Source organism: Grammomys surdaster, unplaced genomic scaffold (genome assembly GCF_004785775.1).
Source record: "Grammomys surdaster isolate TR1022 unplaced genomic scaffold, NIH_TR_1.0 333, whole genome shotgun sequence".
Lineage (NCBI taxonomy): Eukaryota > Metazoa > Chordata > Mammalia > Rodentia > Muridae > Grammomys > Grammomys surdaster.
The window spans coordinates 284,974-307,590 of record NW_021604752.1 but is presented as its reverse complement, the minus strand read 5'-3'; the positions used below and the strand labels follow the sequence as shown (position 1 = coordinate 307,590).

The following is a 22,617-nucleotide window of genomic DNA, read 5'->3' as shown; positions in this document are numbered from 1 at the left end:
ATATAATATAATATAATATAATATAATATAATATAATATAATATAATATGGTATAATACAATATAATATAATATTATGTATAGCTGCCTTTTATGCATTTGAGTTTCTTTTCTAAAAACATTGTTTTCTTTGGATTTTTTGTACATATTTTTAATCTTTAATTTTTTAAATTTATTTTTGTGATACTAGAGATCAAACTTAGACCCTTGTTCATATATGACCCCTAAAATCTTCATTTCTAATCTTGAAGACAGTCTATACGATTTAAATGTCTTTACTGTTTAGCCAGGTATGATAGTTTACACATGTAATTGCTACACTTGGGAGGCTGAGGCAGCAGGATCATGCGTTAAAGGCTAGCTTGAGCTACATGGGGAGTGCAGGCCAGGACTACAATGAGGGACTTTATCTCAATAAAGCAAAGAAGCAAGCAAGCAAAAAGCATTCTCTTACTTTGATCTTTGCTCTGTTTGTTGGGATGCTGTTTTTGTTATTGCTGTTTTAATTGTTAGGGAAGCGGGTGGTGCTGATGAAGAAGTTTCCTCTGGATGGAGAGAAGACAGGCAGAGAAGCAGCACTATTTATCGTTCCATCAGTTGTCAAAGGTAATTAAATTTACAGATTTTTAGGTATTTTGAATGTAAATTGGAAGTTTGCTGAAGCACTTAAGAATGTATATTTATAGTTACTATTGTAATATTGTTACACATGTTTTTAAGCTAACAGAAGAAAACAGTGTCAAATATTTTAATTTCCCCAGATGATATATAGGCTTCTTGGCTAATTCATAGTGTTTCATTTCTAATTTTAAGATGGAGATGTGAAGAGAGAAATAATTGAACTTAAATGTATTCAGGTTAGGAAGCTAGAGAGTGGATGGTTCAGCTGTTAAAATCAGTGTCTGGGCTTCCAGGACCCAGGTTTAATACCTGTCTTCCAAACAGTGGGTCACAACTATCAGTAACTCCAGTTTCAGGGGATCCAAAACTGTCTTCTGGTTTCTGAAGGTACCAGGCATGTACATGGTAGATAGACATACTTGCAGGCAAAATATTCATACAATAAAGTAAATTAAAATTAAAAAAATATTCTGGTCATAAAGCAATTTTTCAAAAGATCTGCCATTAATAGACTAGAAATAGATATAACTTATAATGATGCCAAGAAACTGCTAATTATAGTTCTAAAATATTCTGCCTAGTAATGTTGTTAACATTTACAGAACATAGGTCTACTATAAAACTTTAAATTGAGCTTCTGAAATCTTAGAATAATAGAAAGCAATTTTGAGTTTCAGTGCAGATTCTATAATTAATTTTGAGACTTTGGATTAATTTTAAGATTTAATTATATGTATATAAAGAAAATATTATTCCATACTCTCACTTGATTCATAATATAGAAAGAATTCATTGAGATATTTGATATGAAATTTCTTTACAAACTATAGTGTTGACCTCACATAAGTTAGTAATACTTCAATAAAAACTTAATGACCTACCATAGACAACTCATCAGCCTGCTGCTGCTTCATGTGTTTACATTGTTTTGTTGGCCAGCATAGCATGCAAGATTCATTTTTCTAAGCACTCACAAGCTTAAAAAGTCTGCCTTTTCAAATGATGTTGGAAACCTTAATAGTATTTATATCATTATTGAGAACAATTATAAATACTGGTGCCAGCGGGCTGACTTAGTGATTAAAAGTGCTTTCAATGCAATCCTGATAACCTGGAACCCATATAAAACAGCCAATAAGCCTCTGGAATCCCAGCATTCCAACTGTGAGTTGGGAGATGGAGACAGTAGAACAAATGGACCAAGTATCCTGGAGTATGTATGATGCACATGCCAAAAACAAGACATACATTGTATCAACAAGGTAGGAGATAAAAACCAAATCCCCAGAGTTATTCCTGGACCTACACACACACACACACACACACACACACACACTAAACAAAATTTAACATTATAAATGTTGTGTTTAAGTAGACAAGTGACAAGGCTGTCACTTGAATCTAGGCCTCATAATTCCAAACACAGAGCAATTTGTTATATTTTATAAATTATGAGAACTTGTTCTATAATGAAGAAAGTATCTTTTTAAACTTATGTAATGGAACAATTTCTTCATTTTTCTTTTTCAGATAATACTAAATATGCATATACTCCCGGATGTCCAATTTTTTACTGCTTACAAGATATTATGAGAGTTTGTAGTGAATCCAGTACTCACTTTGCAACACTTACAGCAAGAATGTTAATAGCCTTGGATAAGTAAGAAATGAATTCAGAATATTTTAATCACTCATAAGCATGAAACTAGTTTGAGATACACTTCTGGAAAAAATTAATGAAAATAACCTATTACATTAAAAATGGTCTATTTTTTAGTTATAAGGATGAACCCCCACCCAACTAAGACTGCCTTGCCTATTTGCAGTATGTTAATTTCTCTTTGAAAAATAATAACTGCTTCCCAGCTTTCAGAATAGTTCTTCTATTATAAAAGTAGGCTTGATAGTTACTCCTTCCAGTGGACAGTTATCATCTGTCTCCTCTTGTGTGGGATCACATTCCATTGTAGAAGTACTTTGTACTTTTAAAAGGCATTTTTATGATTATAGTGATAGACATTTTAAAATAACTGCTGTGTTTGTTGACAATGCATTTATTAAGTACTTAACACTAAAAATATTTTATTTATAATATTTTATTTATAAATATTATTTATTTATTATTTATAAATAAAAAATACATTATTTTTTACTGAAGGGGGAAAAAGATTCTTTGAAGGGGATTTGGTAGGCTTCTTAATACCATAGATTCTGAATGTATTTGTAAAAAATAATGTATTTATTGAATATAGTGTTAGAAGGTGTCATATATCAGAGTTCTACAGTAGTCTTCCTTTGTCATCGTCACTTTTGAGCCTGGGCTTCTGCCTCTCTTTCCACTTGTGCAGGTGGTTAGATGAACGCCATGCGCAGTCTCACTTTATTCCTGCTCTATTCCGACCTTCTCCCCTGGAACGGATAAAGACAAATGTCATCAACCCTGCGTATGCTGCTGAGTTAGGTCAGACAGAAAACTCACTACATATGGGCTATAGTGCACTAGAAATAAAGAGTAAAATGTTAGCCCTAGAGAAAGCAGACACCTGCATTTACAACCCTTTGTTTGGATCAGATCTTCAGTATACAAATCGGGTAAGAGTTGAATTTTGACTTTAGTCTCAAAAGACATCTTAAAAATGATTTTTTTTCTAACAAAGATTAAAATAATATCAGTGCTTTGTATGTATGAAAGTCAAACATCTAAGGCTTTTAAGTAATTTTTATTTTATTTTTCCTTTTCTAGGTAGATAAAGTGGTAATAAATCCATACTTTGGTCTCGGAGCTCCAGACTACTCAAAAATCCAAATTCCCAAACAGGAAAAATGGCAGCGAAGCATGAGCAGTGTTGTGGAAGACAAGTACAGTTTTGGTTTTACTCTCATTGGCTTTCATAACTTGATGTTAGACTCTATAGGCAGTAAGTACGCAGTCTGAGCACTGGCCTCTGCCTGCACAGCGGTAGGAAGTTTTCATAGGGGAATCACTTTTGTTCTGAAGTAGTGTGAATTTCAACAGTGTTTATATTTTCTTAATTTCTTTGTTATGATTAGAGAACGACAGTGGGTTGATGACTTTCCTTTACATCGGAATGCCTGTGAAGGAGATTCAGAATTACTAAGCCATCTTCTCGATAAAGGATTTTCAGTCAACCAACTAGATAATGACCACTGGGCTCCTATTCATTATGCATGCTGGTAAATAAAATAGTCTCTTTGGGAAAATTGAACTCATAATGTCATTGTTTGTTATCAGAAAACTGTTGTCATTCTAGAAAGCATCTGTACCATTGCTTGTCTTCTGAGTATTCTGTTCTGATCTTTTGGTTACTATGTATATGCTATTGTTCAGAACTGCCAGGTTTTATAAGTAATTAGACCATTCTAGAGTTCTTTCCAATTTAAGTTTCATTTCCCTGATTCTAATATTTGTATCAAGTTGTTTAATGGTTGACATATATATATATATACATACATACATACATACATACATACATACATATATGTATATATGTATGTATATGTACATATATATGTATGTATATATATATATACATACATATTTTTTTCTGTTTCTCTGTAATTTTTTTTCTATTTTATCTGTAAATGTGCTCTTGATGGGAAATGTGCACTTGAAGTGTTCAGTGGCAAAACAATTAGTGTACTTGAGATCTGAGGTTTTATCCCCAGTAGCATGGGGAAAACAGCAAGCTTAAATGTGTTCTTCTGCTTCTCATTATGAAGAATTTTTATATTTTTATTTAGAACAAGCTACCCTAAGTCATCATTAGCTGATCTAGTAGATTTCCCCTTGCATAACTAATAATTACCCTAGTAGAAACATTGCTTAGAGCCAAAAAAGGTGTAGAATGCACTTTAGCCCACAAATGCACTGCGGAATTGGAAATGATAACATCAGTAGACTTTAATTTAGGAATCCCAGATTTATATATTTGACTTGCTTTCCATTTTGCAGCAGGGGCTATTTTCTTCTTTAGGAAAAGAAAAGTAAAACTTTGAACTACCTATTACATAAAAACAAAAGTGTAGTGTGACATTTACTTTGTTTTGGGATATACCGAGGTTTCAGTAGCAGGGGTTAGTTACCTAAGTATGGTCTTTATTAAATTATGTAATGTCCTAATAGCCTGCTTTCATATTTACAAGAGTTTAAAATATCTTTTATAAGATTAAAATAGAAAATGCAAATGAAGTAATGGAGAGCCCGTAGTAAATACTGAATGAAGGTTGGCTTTGGTTAATGAATGTAACTGAAATGGGAGATAGTTCAGTGGTAGGGCACATGCCTAATATTTTCAAGAAGGAAGCAGGGAGGAAGGAAGAGAAAGAAGAAAAAGAATTGTTCAAATGTAAAAATTGATGTCTACATTTAAGACTTGTATTTAACTAAGACTGTTAGTATTCTTAGTTACAATTTTTCATTAATAGAATACAGAGAGAAAAAAATTTTCTTTGACAAAATTTTCTGTTAACTAAAACTAATGATCATTATTGGATTAATGTGAATCTGAAGAAAGAATGGTATGATCCTGGCCGGGTGGTAGTGCACACTCATAACACTAGCAGTTGGGAGGCAGAGGCAGGAGTGTCAATACAAGGTTGAGCCTAACCCTGTCTACATACCAGCCAGAGATATATAGTGAGATCCTGTCTCAGAAGAAAAAAATAAAACTAGTAAAAACCTTGCTTTAAGTCACTACTTTATGGCAGGATTATGAAGGTCACAGGCTATTTAGTCCTGTTCTTTTTTTTTTTTTAAGTCAGATTGGCCTAGAACTTTTCATCCTCCTGCCTCCGCCTAAGTGCTGGGATTACAGACAGACACCACCATTCATGGTCCTGTCCTTATAAGGTTAAGTTATATGTTTACCCCTTTGAATCTTATCCTTAAATTTTTGCATAGATCAATAATTCTTAATTTTTGGTTTGATGACAACCTTTCTCTTTGGAAGTTATAAGATCCCAAAGAGCCTTTGTTTATGTGGAATTAATTTGTTGATATTTATCATATTAGAAATCATATTAGAAATCAAAGTGAAAATGTGTTTATCAATACCAAAAACACACTATGTATAAATAAGTTTTATGAAAAAAGCCGTATTTTCTAAAATACGTTTTATAAATCTACTATTTATTTAATAAAAATCCTGTTTTACATTATTACAAGTCTCTATTCTCCCTGGCTAATAGGTGTAATCTCATTTCTGTTCTCCTTTCAGTTTCTTCCTTCAGTCTATTTCAAAACATGTCATGAATCCCCATCTTCCTCTCAGACCAAATTGGAATTGAAAAGGCTTACCTTATCATTACTATTACTGTTGTTGTTGTTTGCCTTTGTTCTTCAGTCTGTCCTATAGAATTCAGAAAATCAGGTTCTAACTGGCTCATAGTCATGAGTTGTGGGTAATTTAAATAACTGATTCAAACCTCACTTGCTTCATCCTTTTGATATAATTAGCTCTACCGACCTCATAAGTCATTGTGACAACTATATTAAATAACTGAGTAAGAACTCATGTTTGACTTAGTTACTGTGTTACTGTTTGAACTGTTGTCTTTCACATTCTCGCCTGTCTTTTCCTGTAAGGGTGTCTTTCTGAATGGAATTCAGTATTGTAGGAAGGATATCGTTCCCTAAGTTTTCTTCTAGGCTTAGCAATATTTATGCTCAGTTACGTATTTTACGTTTTACATATTTTAACAAAAGCGTTCTATGCTTTGCCTCCTTCCTCAGTATTGTTATGCATTTTTAGTTGTTAATAAACAGTTTAATTCCTTCTCTTTGGAACATAAAGCACTTTAAAAAATATAGTAGCACTGTTCTGGGGGACGTCCAAGCTGAGAGAGAACAGAAGTACATAAAGGAAGCTGAAACTGGGCAAAATGAGATAAGCCTCTTAAAACACAAAAAATAAAATGCTATTTTTATTTATTAATGTATTAGGAAGGTGCAGTGTATCTTTCTTCAGAGTAATATTGGAGTTTGACCTGAACAAAATGGGGAGGAGGAAAAAACACCTTACACACAGAAAAACACCCAGTGTGAAGTGACATGACTAAGACTGTGACTGGATACAAGTGGCCAGTCCAGAGTAGGATAAACCACAGGGTGTGTGAACGGGAGGAAAGCAGAAGTTGAAGTCAAATCAAATCACTTTTAGTGTGCTGTCCCCTACAGTGAAAACCAAATTTCTCTTTCCCTTCTTCTCTACTACCCCCTTATAGCCACAGAGCCAATTCCTTTCAGCCTTCCCTTCAGATAAGCCTTAAGCATGTCTTTGGTGTTCAGTACAAAGCCGACCCAGTATACATGTGCTTTGTGTTCTCCTGAGACCTTGTACTGTATACTCCTTTTCCCAAACCAAAAACCATTTTACTTTTTTCAGTTCTGTTCTATTTAAAATTCAATTCAAATAGGTTTTTTTTCAAAATACATTTAAAATGTCTTAGACTGGAGATGTATCGTCTCTCTTTTCCAATAATTTTTAAAGAGTATACTCTTTTGATCTTTAAAAATTTGAAGTATCAGATGTTTCAGGAAATTAAGAGAAGTGGCTGCTCCCAGAGGAGCTGGGTTCCGTTCACAGCACCCACATGGTGGCTAATAGCCACCTGTAATTCCAGTTCCAAGGGCACTGCACAAAGTGATGCATATATGTATGTAGGCAAGACACCCATACACATAAAATAAAATGATCTTTAAAAAAATCCTAAAGCATCCTAATCTTATTGTTATCTTAAGCTGCTTACTTATATTTTACAACATTATATAACTCACTCAATTTAAGCTTTATTATTTTTTTAATGACTTAATTTCTGATCCTAAGTTGCCTTTCTTGCTGTTACTAGGTTTGGTTGTCTGGTGCTGGGAACTGAACCCTGAGTTCTTGATGTATATGTTTACCAGTGAACTACACCTTCTGACCCAATTATGAGCTCAAAATTGTATCTCCTAATTTCTCCCTTTTGTGCTTCCTATGGAATGATTATACCATATTTTTTTTTCTCTTATTTTAAGACTATATTTCTCTTAGTTGATCAGAATTGAATTGAGGCATAGTAACACATAAAAAGTTCCTAACTTCCAGATACTAGGGTCAGTATTTTTACATTACTCCTTTGTTCTTAAGATTCCCTGTAGATATCTTGTAAAACTTGAATGTTTTTAACATATCAGGTGGGGCTTGTTGTTTTAGGTAAATTTTGTTTATTTTTATAGGTATGGAAAGGTTGAGGCCACTCGCATATTATTAGAGAAAGGAAAGTGCAATCCAAACCTTTTAAATGGCCAGCTCAGCTCACCGCTTCATTTTGCTGCTGGAGGGGGCCATGCTGAAATAGTCCAGATCCTCCTAACTCACCCAGACATTGACAGGGTAACTTATTTTCTTGTTTATATATTTTAATAGCGACTAATAAGAAGTGATAAAAGATGTTTACTTGTATACTTAACAGGTCAACTAAAACAAATTTTACTTTATAGAGTGATATTTATGTATTAACTGTGCCTTTTATCATGTTTTGAATTGTTTTTATTGATAAACACTTTACAAAAAATGCATTATTTTAACACTTAGATGCACAGTTCATAGCATCCACTACATTTGTATTGTTTATAAGTCATTACACATATCCATCTCCAGAATATATAAAATTCACTGTACATTGTATTTCCTCCAAAATGTCTTGAAAGAAAATCATTTACTCATTTTCTAAAATTTCTACTAACAAGTACTTGGTAAAAAGAAAAATAAAACTGTGGAAACCTTTCTTAAATGTACAACTGAACTTTTAAGAAATATTGTCCTATTAATTAGTGCTATGAGTTTTTAGCTTTTCTAATTTTTGTTATAGTATGTTCTAAGTATGGAAAATATTTAATCATTGACCAGAGTATTTCTTTAAAGTTTTAACTGAAAACATGCTTTCAGAATCCTGTGTATTTGTAATGTCTTTTTGTTCATCGTTCCTTCCATTCTAGCACATAACAGACCAACAAGGAAGATCCCCATTAAATGTTTGTGAAGAAAACAAACAAAATAACTGGGAAGAAGCTGCAAAATTATTGAAAGAAGCCATTAGTAAGCCAGTAAGTATTATCTGAATAGTTAGAGCCAAATGTCGTATTTAAATTGATAGTTTACAAAAGACCCTAGGTTTCTTCCCTTTACTAAAAAGATTATTGATAGTATAATCTCATATGACAGATGTAAGAAATATTAGACATTTTTGGCATTGCACAAACATCACGGAGTATATTTGCACAACATCCATGGTGTAACCTTCTATGTATACCTAGGCTATATGGCATATAGTATGATATGTGTGATGCCCTTAGATGTTTGGTTCTGTCAGTAACCAAAATATTAAGTTATGTATGATTGTACTTAATGTGCTTATTATAAATAGTTCTTCTCACTGGTCTATATTCCCCCAAGTAACATTTATACTTGTAAGCGGCAGCATTATACACCATTAATAATTTCCAGCAAGTAAATGTATAAGAAACTCCTTCCTTGCTCTGTTTCTCGGTCTCTCTCTCTCTCTCTCTGCCTCTACTACCCTCCCGTCTCCATTCCTCATGCCCTGAATAAACTCTATTCTATGCTAAAAAAAAAAAAAAAAAAAAAAAAGAAGAAACTCCTTCCTTATAAAAGTGAAATAGATGATTTCCTAGATTTGTGAAAGAGGTAGATGTGTGTGTGTGTGTGTGTAGTTGTTTATACACATGTGGAGACCAGAGGATAATGTTGGGAGTCTTTATCACTTGTCCCCTTATTTTTTGAGGAAGGGTCTCTTACTAACTCTAAAGCCCACCATTTGTCTCGCTGCTAGGATCCTCCCCTCCTCACTCCTCTGTTTGACCGGCTCAGGCATTACAGACACAAGCAGCCATTCCCAGCTTTTATGTGGGTGCTGAGAGCTTAAACTCAGATCTGCTTACATCCACAGCAGTGCTTCACTGAGCCATATTCCTAGCCCTTTCTTGCTTTTTTTATTTAGCTAATTGAACAGAGAAATCCTTATATTACCCTTCACTATCGTTCAGTTTCTGATGATACAGTTAGGTAATATTTCCTGGCCAAACTTTTATATTGTGAATGTGATCAAATATATCACATACTTTAAGTCTAAAATTAATTATCTTAAATTTTATTTGGGAGATTACCTGTCTCCTTTAACAGTACAAATCTACTGATAATGCTACTGCTGTTTAAGATTTTATGAACTTGAGGAAGGAAACTAACTCAAAATCCAGTATTTCATGACTTGGATTTTCAAAGTCTTCCTTTATAAACTTTTCTTAGTGTAATTTATTGCTGATCCACAATTTTCAGTATTTGTGATCCACTAGACTCGTGAAGTTCTTGGATGTAATTCCAAGTTTATATTTCCTGAGGCATTTACTTTGTATATTAAATGCTCTATAATGATACACTTAGAAGAATTTAACAGTATTTTTTTCAAAAAAAAATTTCCCTTTAATTTGACCATGGAACATTTAGGAGAAATTTTATAAGTGCAAACAATAAAAATAATCATTTTTAAATATTGTCAACATGTTCTTTTTTGAGCAAGTTTTTGATAGTTCCTACATTAGAAATCTATACTGTAGTACAACCAAATTAAACTTATACCTAACTAGCTTACAAATAGATGAGACTCAGACTATGGTTATTATATTTGGCTTTGATAATTACAGGGGATGGGGGGACTATAACCCCTAATCTGCTCTTCTCTGGCCTGGCTACCTCCCCAGTGGTATACTCCAGACACTTGCTGTTTCTCCTGGCCACGTGCTCATGGTCCCTCTCCCCTCATGGCAGCTTCCTCCTTTCCTCTTGTTCTTCCTCCGTCTCCTGAACTCTCTTCCTCCTCTCTCTTCTCCACCCCCAACCAGGGAACTCAAAACCCACCTGCCTCTAATCCCTTCAGTTATTGGCTGTAGCCAATTTTATTTAACCACAGCTTTAAATTAAAGAACAAGGTTTACACAACAAAACACTATAAACATGAAAAGTCACTCCTAGGCCTAGACCTTCAGGTATAGAATTTAACATTACAGTACATAGTAACAGACCACACCACAACACTATACATGAAGAGTATGAAGTTGGCCAGAAAGTATCTTGTTGCACTATGGTATGTAATTATTTTGAATGTATATGTGAGTGTGCCTGCGTGTGTATATGCACATGTGTTTATATGAGTACTCACAGGGACCAGAGATGGCATCAGATTCCCTGAACCTGGAATTGCAAGTGGTTGTGAACCTCTCAAAATAGGTGTAGGGAACTAAACTCCATTTCTCCAGGAATAGTAAGTGTTCTTGACTACTCAACTGTCTCTTCAGGCTCAGGATATGTAATTTTTAGACGGCTTACATGACTTTTCATATTTTTTCCTAGTATGAAAAAGTTCGAATCTACAGAATGGATGGATCATATCGTTCTGTTGAACTGAAGCATGGCAATAATACCACAGCACAGCAGATAATGGAGGGAATGCGACTCTCTCAGGAAACTCAGCAATATTTCACTATTTGGATCTGTTCAGAAAATCTTAGTAAGAAAACTCGGGAGGGGAAATTTATTATTTAAACCTCATTGCTCCTTTTTGGAAGTGCATTAAGAAACTTGAGGATACCATTAATTATTGCTGACTTTTAGCTACATTTTATATTATTAGTGCTCAAACTGAAATGGGGAGGACCTTCTCCCCTGCTTCATCCAAAGCACACCGAAAATAGTAAACACTGGAGGTCTTCTCTCTGACAGTACAGTTAGTGTGAATGCTATTAAATGTAAAATTCATATAACTTGTCTTTATTTTCAGTGTTTCTCATGTTAGTTTTCTGTCCAACTTTTTGTTTAAAATCAATTTAATATCAACGTATATTTATCCTTCCAAATTTACTGTAAATACTTGTGAAACAGGGGCATAGCCACAATTAGGGTGGTAATAATTATTGAACATTGATTTAAATTTAGATCTGTAAACTGATACTTAGATGTGTATAGTTGAATGCAAGGTTTCTGTGCATTGTTATAGTGGATTTGTTTTCACAATATTATGTATAAAGGACAACTCTTTTTCAGGTCTTCAGTTCAAGCCTTATCATAAACCGTTGCAACAAGTTCGTGACTGGCCAGAAATACTTGCTGAATTGACTAATTTGGATCCACAAAGAGAAACACCACAGCTTTTCCTAAGAAGAGATGTGGGACTTCCTTTAGAAGTTGAAAAAAAGGTTTGCTTAGAACCTTATTTAGTTATTTGAATCCACAGAATCTGTAGGGTCTACTGTAGAAGGTAGAGGTATTGGCTGTGCTGTTCCTCTTATACAAGGCCTGTTTACTTCCTTCTTCTGTTAAATTTTATATCGCATTGTAAGAGGGAATTTCAGGTGGCCTACATACAAACTTCTGGTTGATATTTTTATTCTTTTTTTCTATTTTTTTCTTTTATTTCCATTACCTTAACAAATATATATATTTTTCCTTTTGAAACAAAAATAAGGAGAATAAGGAGGGCATACTAAAGAAAATTAGCAACCAGAGAGATGGTTTATATAGAAATTAACTTTTTTTAGGATAGAAATCAGCTTTGTGAATTTCAAAGAAGGTGTAGGAAAAAACAGGAAAAAAAAAAAAGCCTACAAACCCTGGGTAAAGAATAGAGTTTTCACAAAGGGGATGTGAGAATGTTGTCCTAGACAGTGAGAAAGCAACCATTCCTGATGGAAGAACAGAATTTAAATTTGATTGAGCTTCTCCAAGCAAATATGTTTGGGTTGAAGTATTGTAGATTTAGAGAAAATGAGATATAGAATGAGATAAGAATAAATAAAAAGAAACCTAAGTGAGAGATTATAGCAACACAGTACGATAGCCTAATAGTATCTATAAAAATTGAAAATCTAACAGAGTAACTGCTAGGTCACACAATATTGCTAAAAGTAAATTTAATTCTATCCATAGCTATTTCTACAAAAGAATATTAGTAAACCCTCTTGTGCTGGGAGTCTGGGGACTTTTGTTGTGTTTTATTTGATTAGTTCTGAGGATTGAATCTTATATCAGCTAAACACACACTCTACTACTGTTTAGCATCCAGCTCAGTCCAAGTACTGTGAAATCCTTGGGAACAGTGGTGAGGACAGTAGCACAATCCTGAGGATATAATTAATGTCCTGAGATTATTTACTTATGAATGATTAAAATGGCAAGTTGTATGTTGCATACATTACCACAGTTTTTTGAATTCATTAAATTGTAAAATATCTGTAAGTAATCTAAGCATACTTAGTCTACCTTCGTGACTCCTGAAATATTTTGAAAGTTGTCTGGTTGAAGAAAGGAATAATAAAGATCATTGATATTAAATTTCATGGTTAGAAAAGTAGATTCATAAGAGAAAGCATGTCTTTATCAAATGATAAAGTATCTTTGCCTTTTAATTTATATAAGTAAAAAATTCATATCTATACTCTGAAAAATAGGAGAATGGTGCATTTATTAGTTGACATCATTATTTTAGGATGAAAACAGCCTAATTTCATTAGAAAATAGTAGCCATTGATTAAAACTCATTTAACGTACTAACAAAATTTCTGTGTAACTGTCTACTCAAATTCTTCAAATCTACCAAGTCAGTCTGTAGTACTTGTTCAGCCTTTCCCCAACATCTTAATTTAAAAAATTAAAAAAACAAAGGTAGATTTATAAAGCAATATAATTAACACTGTGTATCAGTTGTTGGATCCACTGATTGCTAATATCTGACCACATTTACTTGTCTTTTTTTCTGTGTGTGGTATTTTTCCTGTGTGTGCCTGTGCACGGCTTGTGATCCTGGTGACTGTACAGGTCAGAAGAGGCCACAGAGATGAGGACACACTACAAAGGCCTTGTAGTAAAAACTAGGTCTCCGTAATAATATCTCATGCCCAAATTAACATTTCCCCAGTTATTTCAGAAATTCTTTATAAGCTCTCACCTGTAGGATCTAGTCAATTTCATACTTTGTATTTGGTACCTATTAGTGTCTTTTAAGTTAGAATGATATTCTTGTCATTTTTATGACAGAAAATTTCTGAGTAGACTGAGTAGAAATATATGTTAGATTAACATTGGCAATATTAATCCTGTTAGATAAGCTGTTTAAATGTAAGAAAATACTGTACTCTTCCTTTACTGTATCTGAAAGTATAAAGTAAATGATTGTTTGCCTTAAAAGAAGCTTATTTCAACCTCATTTGCCCTTCTAAGAATTGACATTTTATTTTTGAGGTTCACTACTGTATTTTATGAAGTATAGATAATAGGAAAATGTCTTATGGATGTAAAGATTTAGATAAGCTTGTGCCATAACTTTTTAACAGCATAAACTGTAAACATATTTGTAGATTATCAAATTGTATACCACCTGTGGCCATACCCTGCCTGCCGCCTATTCTCACACAGTCTGTAGACTGAGGAGTTTTTGCAAAACATCACTAGCTTACAAACAATACTTCATATGTGAAATTTTAATTCAAGTTCCCATATCTATATAAAAGTTAATACTTTCATGCTACAATATTTATAATAGATTATGTGACTCATAAATTATATGATTTATAGTATTGTTGTATGGGCTTTAGAAACCAAGCTTGCTAACCCCTGCTCTAGTGTAGTAATAGCATACACACACACAGTTATATAGCTGTAGCTTGTTATACTGGCTAAGAAAAAGTTGTCTATTTTTTAAAGTAAATTGTAGGTTAATAACCAAATTATATGTTTTTTCCTTTTAAGATTGAAGACCCACTAGCTATTCTTATTCTCTTTGATGAAGCCAGATATAATTTACTGAAGGGCTTTTATACAGCTCCTGATGCTAAACTGATAACACTGGCAAGTCTACTGTTACAAATAGTTTATGGGAATTATGAGAGTAAAAAACACAAACAAGGTTTCTTAAAGTAAGTATTTGATACAATGCATGGTTTATCATATGCTCAAGGTTCTCTTTAACCAACACAATTTTAATATTACTGCAAAGTATTTATGTATTGCTAGCCAGGTATGGTGGCACCTGTTCATAATCAGTGAGACTAAGACCAGAGAAAGGATCACAAATCCGACCAGCCTGAGCTTCATAGTAAGACCCTGTCTCAGACAGACAGACTATTTATACATTGGTTTAGAATTAAATAATACAAAACATCAAGTAAAAGAAAAAACTTACTGTAAAGCATTTGTTGTTTTTTGGTTAGTAAAACATTTCAAAGTTTTACTTATATATATTGTACTTGATATAATTTCCATTTATGATTTTTCTTTGTTTCTTTATTTTGTGTTTAAATAAGTTTACTAAAACTTTTACTTAATAAAAGAAAAATTATAAATCAGATATTTAAGAATCCCACCATATAAAGTTGTTTGATGTTTAATCCTTGAGAGAAGATACAGATTTTAGCATGTTTAAAGTTTTTTTAATGTGTTCTTTCAACTTTTGAAAATATTTTCTGGTTATTGAAGAAGGAAATATTGAACAGTAATATTAAGATTGTGGAACATTTTGTTTTAAAACATCATATTCAGCTTAAAATTTCCATTCTTTGGTGCCATTTGTGACAGAAGGATTATTATACTTTAGCTACTAAAGATGACTTATTTAAGGATATTGGCATGTGTACTTCCAGTGAAGAAAATCTGAAGTCCATCGTTCCTATTACTAAACTGAAAAGTAAGGCACCTCACTGGATCAATCGAATACTCCATGAGTACAAGGTAAGCCGCCCCACAGGCACAGAGATGACTGCAGGCTGTTTGTGTTAGTGTTACAGTGTTTGAAACTAACTAAACTGACAATCCTGGAACTCAAGATGCACTGTCTACTTCACAGTCCCTGAAACTGAAAATAGCAAGATGGTTTATTTCTAGAAGTATAATATTACTGAGTGCTTTCTATGTGTTGAATACTGTGGTGAAGACTAGAGTTAAAACTGAAACAATGTGCTGTCCTTGCCCATAGCATTTACATTCTATTAGAACAGACAACCTAAAGGATCTTAGCTGGTTTATTTTTTTAATATTAAGGCCACAAGAGAAAAAAATACACTTGGGAACAATATACTGTAACTTCATTTTTGTTTAGAGACATTGATTTTAGAAATGGCTAGTTAACCTGTTTGCATTATTAAAAGGTCACATCTCTTTACTCTGTTTTCAGAATCTTAGTATGAGTGAGGGTGTCAGTAAGGAAATGCATCACCTGCAACGCATGTTTCTACAGAACTGCTGGGAAATTCCTACGTATGGAGCAGCCTTTTTCACAGGACAAATATTTACAAAGGCAAGCCCAAGCAATCATAAAGTCATCCCTGTGTATGTAGGAGTGAACATAAAAGGAATTCATCTCCTAAACATGGAAACTAAGGTAGCTCTTCAGCTATATATGATGGTTATATCATGTATATTTTAGAATAGTATTGCCATCTTCCATGAAGAATCTAGAAATGGCATCTATATACAATATATTCATCAATTGTAATACACTTTTGAATTTGTAATACTTTTTGTCCATACAATACAATAAATAGAGTTTGGGGTAGAATGATGGTTTTATATGTTATATTTATGTGAAAAGGGTGCTGAACTTTTCACAGTGTGCTAATATTGCTATAAAAATTGTAGGAATAGAAGAATATATTTACATAAATACAGATTACATTTTTATTTCTATATGATAATTTTTGTTTTTTAAGACAGGTTCTTACTATGTAGCTTTGGCATCCTGGAACTCACTATGTAGATCAGGCTGGCCTTAAACTCACAGAGATTTGCCTGCCTCAACCTCCTAAATTCTGGGCATTCACCACCACATCATTATGTACCTATCTGTCATGTAGACTCCTATAAAACTATCCTAGGCTGGATGACTTACAAACAACAGGCACTTTTGTTTCCGACAGTTCTAAAAGCCTGAGATTATGGCACCAGCACGGTCTAGTTCTGGTGAAGGCTCTCTTGTGAGTTATAAACTACCCAGCTTTTCATTTTTGCTCACACAGTGGAAAGTAATACTTACTCAAACATAGTAGCATTTCTCTGTAATCCTAGAACCTGAGGGTTAAGGTAGGAGGGTTATGACTCTGAGGCTAGCCTAACCTAAAATGCATAGTAAGACTGATTGGAAGGAGGTAGTGTGGGAAGACTCTAGACTTAAGAAAGAAATATGTAGTGTATGACAAAACGGTTTTATTTTGGAAATTTAGTTGTAAGAAACTCTTTGGGGAACAAGATTTCGTGTGGAAGGGAATATGACCATTTATTAGGAGGGTTTTTTGGCTTTTTTCTTATATTTATTTTTTTGTTTTTATCGTGTCTATAATAATCATAATTATATGTTGTGCAGTATGTTCTTGTGAGTGCAATTGCCCTCAGAGGCTGCAGGGGTCAGATCACCCTGGAGCTGGAGTTACAAGGAGTTGTGTGCAGCCATGGGCTGGGAATCTAATTCAGGTCCTCTGAAGTGCTCCTAACTGATGGGCCGTCTCTCTAGGTCCAATACAGAAATTCTTTACACTATTTTGTTCCTTATTCTAATCAAAATTATTAGAGTATAAAAGCTTGGCAGTTATTTTTAACATATTTAACACATCTAAGCAGGATGAACATCTTTCTAATTTATAATAGTAATCGGATAAAAATATTGCCTCACTTATTAAGATTTGTCAGATCATGTTCCAAAGGACATTTTAGTTTGGAAATTTTATGAATTTCATTCTTCTCCTTTTTGTGTCTTATTGTGGAGTCTTTTCTTTTTGTTATGTTTTGTCTTAAGTCTTGTGTGTGTGGGTGATTAAGCTGTATGTAAGTCTGTGTGTGCATGCCTGGTCCTCAGAGAAGTCAGAGGAGAGTGCTGGATCCCTTGGACTAGACTTACCAACAGCTCTGAGATGAGCTGCCCTGTGGTCGCTGGGTATAGAACCTATGTCCTTGGGAAGATCAATCAGTGCTCTTAACCACTGAGCCGTCAGCTCTACAGTCTTTTCTTACCGTAACCTGATTACACAGTCATCTGTGTGAACTTGCCATCAGTCTTTCAGGTGACAGTTATTTTATGATGCTGCTAACTTATGGGAGGATCTAGAGAATAAAATACACCATGGAACAGAATAACAGATTTTCATACTTGACATAGGGTTTGATTTCTTGAAATTCCTTACTACTTGCTTTTGGGTATTGCTTATTTCTGTTAAAATTGGCTTACAAACACCAGGTAGGCTACTGCTATGTGATTTGAGGCCACTTTTCTATTTCAGTTAACTAAGTTTATTTAAAAGAAATGAAAAGCTGGGCATTGTAGTGCCCATTAGTAGACTTCATATGAATACAGGTATATACCTAAAAAAGAAAGAAAAGAAAAGGAGAGAAAACAATGAGAAAAATGAGGGAAATATTTTTCACCATTTCAAGATGTTTTTCCTCTGCTAAGTGTGTACCTGTGTTTACAGATCCCTCCTGGTAGAACTGCATGATAATGCTGTGACTGGGACAACACTGTTTCTCTGAGATGCAGTGTTTGGCTTTTGGTAGCATTTCAAGTTTGAATAACAGTAAAATGTTTTATAAAGCATCCCAATGATGGACTGATGAATTAGCAGTATAATGCAACATTTTATATTTTAATAATATTCTGATACAGGAGTTGAATAATTGAGAAAACAGGTAAAAGGATTATAGCAATGTTATTAGTTGGCAGACTTCTTTTTCAGAGTAAGATATTAAATTTCTAAGTAGAGGGCTAGAAAGATAGTGCAGCTGTTAAGAGCACTTATGCTCTTGCAGAAGACTAGAGCTGGGTTTCCAGCACACAACTGCCTGTAACTCCAGGTCCTGATACCCTCCTCTGGCCTCTGAGAAAATGTGTACACACACAAATAAAAATAAACCTTAAAAATAAGTGAACAGATACAAATATGAGTGGGAATGTTATCCTTAGGTATATAAAAAGGAGGATGAACCAAAGAGGAAGCCTGTTTTGCTCCTAAGCTACTGAGATGTTTACGATGCCTTTGAAAGACCTGCGATGTTTATTTTTTAGTCATCAAGTAGGTTGTTGTCCTTTAGAGATTGATTCTCTGGAGAAACTAGAATGCAGCTATTTTTTTTAAAATGTCAGTTATCTTCTGTGTCTTCTAAGCAGTCCATCAGAAAATACAGCTCAGCCAATTACAAGTGTTCATCAGAGGCTGGTCTATTCTACTCACATAAAATGAACTGTGTTGTGACTCAGTGTTTTGGTGTGGTGAACTGTTAGCCAAGGATAACCCTGAATTTCTGATCTTCAGCTTCCAACTCCCAAGAAGTAGGATTTAACAAGGGATGGCCCACTATGACTGAACAAATGTTACCTTTAGCTCTATTTTAGCATAACAATTTCTAATTCTGTTGCAGGCCTTACTCATCAGTCTTAAGTATTGTTGCTTTACGTGGCAGCTGGGAGATGCTGGTACTTGTTTTCAAATCCATAGTATGGAAAATAAAATGAGCTTTATAGTACACACAAAACAGGCAAGTACTGATGAGTTAGTTTGACATAGCAAACTATAATGTTACTAACGGTCTTTGTTTTCAGTGTTTAACTCACTTAACTTCCCCAGAAACCTTAGTGTTAGATGAGATTGGGATTCCCTTCCTAACTAAAGGACTCAGAAACTTGGCAAACTAATCTGTTTCTGTTTTAAAGCAGTTAAGCTCTTCCTTACACCATTTCCTGTAATCTGACTAGTTATCCCTGTCTCTTCTTAAAGTTCTCCCCTTTCTGGACCATTATATTATCTGAAACATTCAGTATACTCAGGGTGGCATTTCTTAACCATCTTCAAAATCTTAAGTCAATTCTTCCTCTAGTCCCAATTTATTTTTCTTTTTTAGTATTTTTGTTGTAGTTGGATATGAATTTTTATAGGCTGTTTGGATCATAGAAAGTTTTTCTTTTTCTGTCAACTATGGTAGATAGTTTTGCTGGTTACAATAGTCTAGTTTTGCAATTGTGATCTGTTTTGTAGAACTTGGAGTGCATTCCTCTAGGCTTGTATGGCTTTCAGAGTTTCAGGTGTTATTCTGATGGGTTTTCCTATATATGTGGCTTGTGGGGGTTATTGTTGTTATTTTCTTCTCTTTTGTTATGTTTACTTCATGTGATATACTTTTGGATCCTTCTTTTTGGTCTTACTTATTGGGTGTTCTGTGTCCATCTTGTATCTGTAGGTGTGTCTTTAGTTTGGGAAAGTTTTCATGTATCCTCTTGTTAAAGATCTGGTTTATGTCACTGAATGAATAATGCCCTAGCATTCTTTTCCCTCTTCTATGCCTGTAATTCAAAGATTGGATCTTTTGCTTGTGTCCCACATTTCCTGTATGTTTCTTTTCTGTGCTTATTAAAACTTTTAATTTTTTTCATTCATTTAGTCTAGATACTTTTATGGTCTAGTCCAGGTCTCTGTTGTCTGTGTGACTCAGATTCTGCGTGTTAAACTTTCCCTGAGTCTTCTCATTGGCATATTGAGTTTCTCAGTTACATCTTCATTTCAGCTTGTGTTCTCATTAATGTTTCTCTTTATTCAATTTCAGTTTTTAAATCTTAAGTTACTTTTGTTATTGTACTCAGCTGTGTGTATTTTCTTGGGCAGCACTCAAGTGTTTATTGTTATCCTCTTGGAGTTCAATAAAGTATATGTATCTTCTTGTAATCCTTGAATTCTTTGCTAACATTTATGATTATTCTTTTGAGTTTTGTGTCCTGAGGCTGGCTCATCTAGGTAGTTGGCATTACAGAACACTTCTGGAGGACTAGTGGGTTTGACGGAAGACACGCTGTTTTGGCCAATCATGCTGTCTTTTTGTTTTTTCCATTTGACCTGGGTTGTGTCACTCCTGAGTGGACTCCTGTGTCGGTTGTGTGTCTGATGTGATAATTTGGCTTTCCTTAGAGTGGGCTATGCGACAGATGTGTGATCTAAAGTAGGCCACGTAAAGCTGGTGGGAAAGCTGTTAACTGAACCAGAGAAAGATGGCTCTGAACCTACAGGGCTGGGGCCAGGCCAGGCAGAGGGAGTTCTTAAATGAAAAGGGGTCACATGTACAGGTCTAGAACGAAGTTCGTGGGTTTGCAGATATGTCAGATATGCCCAATTTCTTGATATGCTGTCACTTCCTAATAAAGTTACCTTTAAAATGGGTATGAAAATGTGCACTACTATATGTCTTTCAAGTTTTTTATATGTTTCATATTTGATGCTAATGTATGTTTTATTTTGTAGGCTGGTCTTGTGGTAAAGCTGCTAATGAAGTTAAATGGACAACTAATGCCCTCTGAAAGACATTCATGAATTTTGAGTTTGAGTACAAACCACCATATTTTGTAATGTAGAATTTTTTCCATGAAAGATTTCTGAGAATATGACTTAACAAAGCATGTAGTCTCATGTAGTATGTATATGCTGTTCCATATATTGTACAGAATCTGTACTCACGTCTGGTGTGTAATATACCACTTAGTTTTGTATGATATGCTCATAAGCTCTTCTGATTTTTGAGAGAAACACATAAAAATAGATCAGTGGTCTGTATTATATTAGACAAAATAGTAAGCTTTATAAAAAGTTATTTTTGGTAAATAGCAAAGAATTTAGTGTGTAATGTAATGAAATTAAAATTTAGCTTTGATCTAATTTTGTGTGTTACTTCAAAATATTCTGAAAACCAACATGATTTGAATAAATAAAACTTATTTTGTACTTGGATTTATTACTTAAACCATTTCTTCTGTAATCTTTAAACATGTCTCAAGGATGTTTTTTAGCAGTCTTCATTAATGGTGTCTCTACCACAAGATGGCTTCCCTAGGAGGGAGGACTGCTGCTGAGCTCCTTGCCTGGGTCCTAGTGTCCTAACACACTGATGAGTCCCGACACTCACTCCCTGCAGCGTTCCATCCTCTGGATAGACCAAGGACGGCCTGGGAATAATTTCTTAATGCCAGAGCACATATACCAGCAGATATGTCATTTTTATGTCATTTTCTACTCTTGACATTAACCTTTTATTCTAAATGATACCGTGTGTAAGCCTTATTAAAATTAAAATTATGTCATTAAGTGAGGCTAACAAGAAAGCCATAGAGTAGCTCTATGCTACATGCATACTTTTGATTCTGTGTAACCAGTTCCTGGGTAATTTGATCCATTTTAAACCTTACTGTTTGCTAGTATGTTCTGGAATCTCAATCCTATGTCTTGAGCCATAGTCTCTCTCTGAATTCCAGATCTTAATTTCAAGTTCCTATTATTATAGCTCCACTTAATATAGGCTATAAATGATTTTGTTTTCATCATATCTTGAAGCAGAATTTGTTTCCCCCACTGTTATTTCTTGTTTGCTTAATGGCATTGTCAGATTACATCCATTTACATAGCTGTGAAATCTCCAAGTGGTCTTCAACTTTTTTTCTTTTCGCCTTCCTGGCTACATACATTTATCACATGTAATCTAATATCTTATAAGGCCTTTCCCAGTCACTTCCTCGCTGTACTGCAGCCACCAGAGTTGAGGTCCTTGCCGTTGTTTCCTTGGCTGATGGCCTGACACAGCTCCTACGTTGCCTCTACTTCACCAACACTGTTTATCTTACCTGATCACTGTGTATTAACACAAGAACACTTCATGATTCATGTATTAGTCAGGCTTCTGTAGAACAACCCATAAAAGGAAATGTAAATTACAAAGGGATTTATAGATTAGCTTACATAAGAAGAGTTGAGTAGTCCTGCCGTGTCTGTGAGCATACTGCAGAGACCGAAAACGCAGTAGCTGCCTACTCTGTGGAGCTGGATCCCTCCGCAGCCCAAAAATACTGATGAAGGCCTAGAGGACTCTTAGAGCACCGCTGGTCCTTAGTTCAAGTTGAAAGGCTCAAGGAGCTG

The 22,617-nt window shown here is 34.3% G+C and overlaps 1 protein-coding gene across 4 annotated transcripts in view; it reads left to right on the top strand.

Moving 5' to 3' along the window:
• The window catches only part of Krit1 (KRIT1 ankyrin repeat containing), a 28,501-nt gene extending 7,063 nt beyond the window's left edge, over positions 1 to 21,438 (top strand). For 3 of the 4 annotated variants that reach the window (XM_028778286.1, XM_028778288.1, XM_028778287.1), the window contains exons 4-17: positions 513 to 605; positions 2,151 to 2,280; positions 2,969 to 3,212; positions 3,364 to 3,479; positions 3,672 to 3,815; positions 7,858 to 8,014; positions 8,620 to 8,727; positions 11,048 to 11,204; positions 11,738 to 11,889; positions 14,438 to 14,604; positions 15,328 to 15,415; positions 15,858 to 16,064; positions 19,088 to 19,204; positions 20,956 to 21,438. In XM_028778286.1, the coding sequence (XP_028634119.1) occupies positions 513 to 605; positions 2,151 to 2,280; positions 2,969 to 3,212; positions 3,364 to 3,479; positions 3,672 to 3,815; positions 7,858 to 8,014; positions 8,620 to 8,727; positions 11,048 to 11,204; positions 11,738 to 11,889; positions 14,438 to 14,604; positions 15,328 to 15,415; positions 15,858 to 16,064; positions 19,088 to 19,204; positions 20,956 to 21,024 (1,949 nt within the window). In that variant the 3' untranslated portion in view covers positions 21,025 to 21,438. The remainder of the gene's footprint in view (positions 1 to 512; positions 606 to 2,150; positions 2,281 to 2,968; positions 3,213 to 3,363; positions 3,480 to 3,671; positions 3,816 to 7,857; positions 8,015 to 8,619; positions 8,728 to 11,047; positions 11,205 to 11,737; positions 11,890 to 14,437; positions 14,605 to 15,327; positions 15,416 to 15,857; positions 16,065 to 19,087; positions 19,205 to 20,955) is intronic. The other variant, XM_028778289.1, reaches the window with a different exon arrangement.
• Positions 21,439 to 22,617: the final 1,179 nt, after the last annotated feature.